The 9,456-nt window shown below is 44.7% G+C and overlaps 1 protein-coding gene across 1 annotated transcript; it reads left to right on the top strand.

Moving 5' to 3' along the window:
• Positions 1 to 931: 931 nt before the first annotated feature.
• LOC104804857 lies at positions 932 to 1,471 on the top strand. Its single transcript, XM_010529220.1, has one exon. It carries the CDS (start codon positions 932 to 934, stop codon positions 1,469 to 1,471), a length of 540 nt encoding a protein of 179 aa, XP_010527522.1.
• Positions 1,472 to 9,456: the final 7,985 nt, after the last annotated feature.

Genomic DNA, 9,456 nt, shown 5'->3' with positions numbered 1-9,456 from the left:
GAGGACGAAGAAACGGTTATGGCCCAGTTCGTAGACGGACTGCAGGATAAGATCGGCCGCAAAGCTGAGCGCCATCCGTACCGAGACCTTCAGGATCTCGTGCACCTAGCCGTGCAAATCGAACAACAAGAGAGATGTAAGTCTTCTAGGCTAGGAAAACCCCGGACTTATGCGCCAGGAATCTCTAGTACTCCATCTAAGCCGACACCTTTTAGGAGACAGGTCCCCGAGAGCCGAACCATACCCAGTTACCGGGACAAAGGAAAGAGTCCGGAAACTTCTAACCCGAAACCCCAGCCCGAACTTACCAAAGACACTCGGACACATATGGCCAAGGACTGTCCGAATTCCCGTGTAATGATCATTACGGACAAAGGGGAATATGAGTCCTTAGACGAGGACGAGGCTGTCGGTTCCGACGCGGAGATCGAGTACCCGGATAGCGGCGAGTTACTTGTCACTCGACGAGTACTTAGCACGTTAGTAACTCCGGACGAAACAGCCCAACGAGAGACCATCTTCCACACCCGTTGTACTATACACGGAAAAGTTTGTGGGATGATCGTCGATAGTGGATCGTGCACGAATGTAGCGAGCGCGTACATGGTAAAGAAGTTAGACCTACCCACTAAGAAACATCCGCATCCATATAAGCTGCAATGGCTTAATAACAGCGGAGAGATTAAAGTGACCGAAAGGGTCAAAATCCCGTTCAGTATAGGAAAATACCGAGACGAGGTTCTCTGTGACATCGTCCCTATGCAAGGCGGCCATATTCTTTTAGGGTTGTTCGTCTTGCTTGCACGATCCCATTGCGAGGTTGCTGTCTGTTTGGTTGGTGCATCCCGTTGTACGCTGTTGAAACGTGTTGCTTGCTGTTATCCCGTCTCACACGTCATACCGAGACGAGGTTCTCTGTGACATCGTCCCTATGCAAGGCGGCCATATTCTTTTAGGACGGCCTTGGCAATTTGATCGGGAAGTGAAACACGATGGTCGAGCCAATCAGTACTCTTTCATACATGACAAGCGAAAAATTGTGCTCGCACCTCTAAGTCCATCTCAAGTTCACGAGATGCAACTCAAACTAGCCAAAGAACCTGAACCAAAGAAAGGGAACTTTTATGTTAAAGCTAGTCAGGTGATGCGTGCTGTTCGCCAAGAACAGCCGGTGTTGCTCTTGGTTTTCAAGGACCAATTGAGCCTCCGTACGGAGACACCGACCCTTAGTCCCGCTATTAGCCGGCTCCTGGAGCGCTATAGCGATGTATTTCCGGATGAAATTCCGACGGGACTACCACCTATACGCGGGATCGAACATCAGATCGATCTAGTGCCAGGAGCACCTTTGTCAAACCGACCCGCGTACCGGATGAACCCCGAAGAGACTAAAGAGCTCGAAAAACAAGTCCAAGAGCTACTAAGTAAGGGTTATATCCGAGAGCTCGGTGTGTCCGCCGGTCATCCTTGAGCTCGGTGTGTCCGACTCTTCTCCTTGGTCTGTCCGAGGAGGCCTTCGTTCATCTCCATCTCCTTAGAACGATTCCGAATTCGAGAGCCATCCCCGTGAGCCGGTGATCGAAATCGTTTCCCCGTAAACCCACTTCGATTATTCCCCGTTCATCCATGAATTCGAGAGCCACTCACCGTGAGCCGGTGATTGCGGTTGAACCTCCTGCCCATCCTCCTCCGTGCGTACATCACTTGGTCAGCTCCGGACCAAGTCAGTCTGTTTCCTCTCCGAGCTGACCAAAAACGTGGTCCGGAGTCTGATCTGTCTGATGGTCCGGCTGACCAACACTTAGTCCGGCTGACCGTGGACAGATCAAATTCGGAACAGATTTTTCGAGTTTCGAAAATTAGGGTTTCACCCCCGTTTCGTCACACCGTTAACCCGTCCCAGACTACATACAATCCATGCATCATTCAACAATCACAAATATCATTAAACATGCATAGATTCAATGATTACATGCAATTTAACAATTAAATCATGCAATCATACAACAAGCACGACGATATACAGAGAACCAGGCTCTGATACCACTGTTGGGTAATCTACGGTTTCTAGCATGCGATCATATCGATCTAAGGTTTGGTTTACTTGATTTCATGCAGCGGAAGAAAGATCTAAACCTAGTCAAACGTCACACGCAACCAAACTTGCAAAACCCGAAAGAAAGTGTATATCACCGAGGGAATCGTTACTTACCTCGTTCTCGATGAAACTTGAAGCAAAATTCGATCCGGGGCCTTTTCTTAATCACCTAGGACTGAAGTTAAAGTCCCTCTACACGTATCCACACCGACGGGAAGGATTCCAAACGATTTGGAACATATCTGCTAGGATTAGTGAAGAAAAGGATAACTCGAGAGACCGAATCTAATCCCGAGAAGCTCAAAAACCAAAAGAATGAATTCTCTAGTGTTCTTAGAAGTCTCTCTGAGTTTTAGGGCAGCCTTAATTAAGTTTGGATGAAATCCCAAACTTAAATAAGCTTAGAAACCCCTAAATCCGAATTTTGAAAAATTTCCCAGATCCCGGTCCGCCGGACCAAGAGCTTGGTCCGGCAGACCAAGCTTGCTCAGCTCCCTTCGGACCGCCTGACCTGGAGGTTTGGTCCGACTGACCAACTTTTGGTCAGCTCCGGACCAAACCTCTTGGTTCCTTTTTCCGGTCCACCGGTCTTCGGTCCTCGGTCCGCCTGACCCAGCGTCTGGTCCGGGGCTGACCAACTCTTGGTCAGTCGGACCAGACCTGGACAGATGACCTCGGACCGAACTTCCGAACCTCCTCGGCTGACCAACTTGGTTCGGGGCTGACCAAACTTGGTCAGCTCCGGACCAACACACTGAAAATCCTTTTCGTGCTCGTTTCGGTGAAATTCTCATTTCCATTCTTCGGATTCTTCACGTATAAGTCCATCCCTAGTGGTGTGTGACCCTGTAGGCCCATTCTAAGTGGTAGTGACTTCAGAACCTTTCCCGAACCACAAGTCATAGTTAGCCTCTAGCAAGACGCCATGACCACCCATTTAGAATTGAGTTAGAGGTGATCTAACCAAGGCATTAACAGCTTGAATTCTGATCCTTTGTCTCATGATATCATAAGTTGAACAAGGACATGGTTTGAGTCACCCTTCAAGTTCAACCGCTTTCTCACCTTGGCAAATCGATTAATAAAATAGATGCAACTTCATCTATAGCATGACCACACGTTTTTCATAGTCCGATTTCCACGAGAGGGCCCAACGATATCTCTCCTGGTAAGGAGGTGACAAGTCTCATATTGCATGTCTACTATCTCCATATGATTCGTGAACGTATCTGATCAACGTCGTTATAATCATCTGGTTAAAGACGACGTTTGACGTAGTCAAGACACGCCACTCCTCATATCAGATACTCTAGATATCTCAGGTATGAGGATCTAAGAACGAACCACTGTATGAGATTCAAGTCATGACTATGTCCATCTGACAATCTCATGTGGGTCATCCAGTCACTCGTTCTCAACGAGTACCCATGATTGTGATCTACATCCAATGCATCGATCACACCTCATGCTAGTCTTAATTCATCATTGTTCCCACAACGATAACTGACCAGGGAGTTTAGAATCATTCTCTAATGATCTAAGGATGCCGAAATACAACAAACATGCCAATCGTATAACGGAAAAAGTAATGCATTCATAAAATCAATGAATCAATACAAAGTCAAATGTCATATCACGGATCATCCTAGAGCATTACAACCAACAGAAGCTTCTTTAAGGTTCTTCTTCTCCTGATCTTCCAGGTAGAGCCTACAATTTCTTACCAATGTCCAACGACATGACAGAAATAACACTCTTCCTTTTTGGACTTAGGCTTAGGTTCAATGACAACGCTTGTCATTTTCCTCTTGTCCTTGCTCTTGGAATGCTTCCTTTTGCTGGAATCTTCCCGTGGCTCTCAGCTTTCTTTTGGAATGACACATTCAACTGATCAATTATCAAAGAATCGTCCATGTTCTCTAATCGCTTACGCAATTCTGAAGCCATGTTTCCAAACGTCAAGCTAGACTTGTCCAGATCATCATCCACATGCTTCCAATAAGCATCAATGATTGATCTAGAAGCCGTGGTCAGAGGCTTATCCTTCATAGGGATAGATCGCATCGTCAACTTCGGTACAATACCGGTCGACGCTATGCCCTACAGAAAAAGACAAAACATAACGAAAGCAAAACAATATGCAGATTCTATCAATGATCTACTACCAGCTAGTCCATCATCAATCAACGACAATACATCAATGATCCACTACCAGCTAGTCCATCATCAATCAACGACAATATAGATGCATATACAAGCTATATTCCCATACAGAAAAATAACCCTACAATAATTTTCTATATGGGACTAAGATCCGTATATTGTTACACTCATCCTTACGCTATTTAGGTAGATATCTAATGTCAATCACATCCAATGTGACTCTTAGATCCTTTATGAGACTATGATATCAAATATCATTGCATACTTGTCTCATCTGTACCGTTAAGTCTCAAGTCAAACTCGACAACTTAACCTAAGGTAAACCATATTGAAGCTGTGGGAACCACGATTTTTCACCCTGCCTCACAAAGATAATCCGGCACGCTCAGCTTTGGCATGACCCGTGTTACGGACGATCGATGCCTTGACAGGCGCTCTAATAATGGGAGGTACACGCTTAGCATTACATAAAAGGGATTTTCGAAACCACACTTAGATCAAGCATCTAGTTTCAAGCTATGAGAACCACCATTTCTCCATCTTACCTCACCAAGATAGCACGACACACCCAGCTTTGGCATGGCTCATGACACGTACGATCGAGGCCTTGACAAGTGCTTTACTCGTAGAGCTCCTAGATCTAACCGGTTTCTGTGCAACGATTGTACAAATCAAATCAAGGATCAACCATTGTTCCTTGATCAGATGTATTACATAATCAGAATAGACCATCCATTCGATTATGTAATCCTAATCCCGAAGCTCCCACTCAATCAAGCATATCTAATATCTTGATTAAGTTGCATGCATTCATTCACTATGGACTATCCAAACGAACGAATTATGCTATTCTGAATCACAGTTGATCGGGTTAAGCAACGATTGCTCAAACCAAATGCCGAAACGAAAATCCAAAATTTTGGTCTTACCTCGGGACGTGGACCGATCGGTCTAGAGTCTAGACCGATCGGTCTACGCAATTCGGTATGATCGGTCTGGAACGGTCCAAACCTTTCGGTCCGAGCCTCCAGATCCGTCGGTCCAACCAACATCGAGAATCCCTAGACCGATCGGTCCAGAGGACCAGACCGATCGGTCCAGGCGAAAACGTGATCAGATCTTGTTTTCGTCGTTTCTGCCCCGTTTCAGACCCGAATTCGACCCCGTTTTCGCCTGCGAGCTCAGAACTCGAACCTCTTGCACACTATGCAACAAGGAACAGAAAATCTACTCTAGATCCACAATCAAATCATGCATAGCATCAAAGCAAACACGGATTCAAACGATTCAAATCCTGTAACGTGCGTGATCTGGTTCTAACAAAATCAGGCTTACGCTATTTAGGTACACTCAGGCTTACGCTATTTAGGTAGACATCTAATGTCAATCATATCCAATATGACTCTTAGATCCTTTATGAGACTATGATATCAAATATCATTGCATACTCGTCTCATCTGTACCATTAAGTCTCAAGTCAAACTTGACAACTTAACCTAAGGTAAACCATGTTCAATCTGTGGGAACCACGATTTTCCACCCTACCTCACAAAGATAATCCGACACGCTCAACATTGGTATGACCCGTGATACGGATGATCGATGCCTTGACAGGCGCTCTAGTAATGGGAGGTACACACTTAGCATTACATGAAAAAGGGATTTTCAAAACAACACTTAGATCAAGCATCTACTTTCAAGCCATGAGAACCACCATTTCTCCATCTTGCCTCACCAAGATAGCACGACACACCCAGCTTTGGCATGGCCCATGACACGTACGATCGAGGCCTTGACAAGTGCTTTACTCATAGAGCTCCTAGATCTAACCGGTTTCTGTGCAAGGATTGTACATAATCCGAATAGACCATCCATTCGATTATGTAATACCAATCCCGAAGCTCTCACTCAATCAAGCATATCCCATATTTTGATCAAGTTGCATGCATTCATTCACTATGGACCATCCATACGAATGAATCATGCTATTTGAGTTACAGTTGATCAGATTAAGCAACGATTGCATAATCGGATTAGAAAATGGAAAGATCTCGGAGACTGGGACTTGGACCGTCCGTTCTGGAATTAGAACGGATGGTCTAGCCTCGGAGAACTAGTGGAACGGACGGTCCATGACAACAGAACGGACGATCCACTCTCAGCCACGGAACGGACGGTCTAGTGAGCCAGAACGGACGGTCCGTACTCAGACTATCTGGAACGGACGGTCCACACACTCAGACCGGATGGTCCAGACCTTTCGGTCTAACCTCAGTCCGTCACCCCTGGACCATCTGGTCTGGCTTACCCAGAACGGACGGTCTAGGGTTCGTCTACGTGATCAGATCACGTTCTCCGGCGTTCTCGGCCCCAGTCAGACCCGAAACTGATCTGAATTCTTCTATGAACCCAAAATTCGAACTCCTGGACTCTATGCAACATGAAACATGCAATCTACACTAGATTCAATCATCAATCATGCATAGAAATCTAAGCAAACATGGATTAAAACAATTCAAATCTTAAAACGTGCGTGATCGGGTTCTACGAAATCAAAACAAAGCAACCAGGCTCTGATACCACTGATGGGATTCCTGGGATCTGTAGAGCGAATCCTATTCCTAAGAGATCGATTCTAGGGTTTGCGCAGCGGATATAAAACAAAAATTTGAATGAAACCCTAGAACCATGCTTCTATGAATCGTAGAAACGTTAGAACGCTTACCTCAATCGATCCGGGGCCTGTATCAATTGAAGAACTCGTCTGATCACGAAAGGGAGGAAGAATACCTCGCCCTCTACACATATCCACACCTCGGGATGGATTCCAACGGTTGGAACTTGTCTGCTAGGACCCGAATCAACTATTCGGTCTCGCGCTTCAAGAAAACGAGACTTGGAACTCTTAGAACTCTTTAATTCTCACCCAAAATCTCTCCAACTTCTCTCAAAGACGGCTTCTTAAGTCTCTTCAACGATTAGGGTTTTTCATCTCCTTCTTATAAGGTGATTTAACCCTAATTCGGTCTATTTTCCGAAAAACCCGAAACCCAGAACGGACGGTCCAGAAAAGTAGGACCGTTTGTTCTAGCATGTAGAACGGACGGTCTGCCTTAACGTGGACCGTCCGTTCCACCATGTAGAACGGACGGTCTGCGTCTTAACGTGGACCATCTATTCCAGTCTCCAGAACGGACGGACCACGCGTCTGGACCGTCGGGCCTTGATCTGGCGGACCGTCCATTCTGGACTTTCTGGTCCGTCCGTTCCATACCCTTTTGTCTCGGTTTTTCGGTCGTTTTCTCGTGCGTTTTGTCCTTCCCTGCGTCTTCCGACTCAATTTTTGTCCTTCCCTGCGTGTGTGACCCTATAGGCTTATTCGATATAACAGTATTATCTGAAATCTCTATTGATGATCCTTTTGTATCGCGATATCTGAGTTAGACTGTCTGAAATAGACGACGTTCGTCTATAGTGCGGCTACACATTTCTACAGTCTCGCTCACACGAGGGGCCCAGCGATATCTCTCTCTTTTACGAGAGGTACAAATCCCGTCTTGACTATCTACAATCCGGCACATGATTTGTTTCGCACCTGATACACGCCTTTATAATCCTCCTGTTACGCAGGACGTTTGACGTATTCAAAGCACGCAACTCCTCATGTTGGATTCCGTAGATATCTCAGGTCTTAGGATCCAATCATGGAACTGCCATATGAGATTCAAGTCATGACACTAGTCCATGTGACAATCTCATGCGGGTCAATCCAGTATTTCATTCTCCAACGAATACCTATGATTGTGATCGTATCCAATACCTATGATCATCTATATGATCATCAATCACACATCATACTAGTCTTAGTATATCATTATTCCCACAATGATACATGACTAGGGAGTTTAGTATTGTTCATAACACAACATATCTAGTATGCACAACATGTAATGAATCAAACACTTTCATAAAACTATAGAAATTATCAATACATCAAATGTATCCAAAGAAAGCTCGCAAACAGTACATCATAGAGCACTAAACCAACAGGTTGACCTACGAGGATGAAGTGCAGCCGGAGAAACTGGATAAAGAAATGCATATGGAGATAAAAGCCGGCACGCCAACCGGAGAGTCCAGGATAACGTCTACACCATCGGCCAATTGGAATGCACTAAAATATGGAATGTTATAATATTTTATAGTTATGTAAAATTTCCCACATCGCAATGTGCTAATATTTTGTAAAATTTCATACTTGTATGATATTTTATACTTATGTAAACTAAATATGTTTTTGTTGTAATAACAAATCAAATGTGATAATATTTTGTCAAATTTCGGACTGTGTATATACGTTTCATTGTTAACTATTGATGATATCTACTCACCCCGGATATACTTCATACCCGGTTCAGATCGTTTTACGGATAATATTTTGTAAAATTTCGTACTATGTATGGTATGTGTTGTTAACTATTGATGATATGTACTCATCCCGAACATTTACAACCGGTCAACATGAATTTAATCGCCAGTGTAGTCAGTGTAGACCAGACCAACTGGATAACCCGGACACACAAATGTCCTAATAACATTATGAGCTAACCCCGAATATACTTCATACCCGGTTCAGATCGTTGCCCGGAAATTTGACACCCGGACAAATAACCAAGACTACGTTGTATTGACCAGAATGCATTATGTATCACATCGGATAAACGTGACTCCCGGACTATTTTATATTTTGTAAAATTTTAGATCAAACCCCGGATAATAAGGCCTTTCCGGATATACGCCCTTTTAGGACTATTTTATATTCCGGGTCGTGAATGAATATATTCTTTCAGACGCGTCCTTTCTCTGGATCGTGATTCCAGAAAACGACATCCGGACTGCATGACGTCCGGTTGTCGTTGCCAGGTCTATTCAACCCGGACACATGAGTGACGGAAAAGTACAATCCGGATCGGGTGGCATCTCGGTATGCGGGTACTCTGAACCTGGACACTCCGTCCCAGACATATCAATCTATATAAGGGGTGTTGTGTCTACATATCCTGGATTCTCCCACAACAACCATTCACATCGGTAAAACGTGAATAGATGCATTTTAGCCAGACAGAGGATGTATCTAAACATATGATGGAATCTGCATCATGCCAATCAACATCGTGTCGGTTGCATGTGGACGG

The sequence above is a fragment of the Tarenaya hassleriana genome, unplaced genomic scaffold, assembly GCF_000463585.1.
Source record: "Tarenaya hassleriana unplaced genomic scaffold, ASM46358v1 Cleome98, whole genome shotgun sequence".
Lineage (NCBI taxonomy): Eukaryota > Viridiplantae > Streptophyta > Magnoliopsida > Brassicales > Cleomaceae > Tarenaya > Tarenaya hassleriana.
The sequence above is the reverse complement of the archived record's forward strand: the minus strand, read 5'-3'. Positions and strand labels throughout refer to the sequence as shown.

Bases quoted from the DNA above. Each gene is read 5' to 3' on its own strand.
- LOC104804857 (XM_010529220.1), top strand. From the start codon at position 932: ATGCAAGGCGGCCATATTCTTTTAGGACGGCCTTGGCAATTTGATCGG.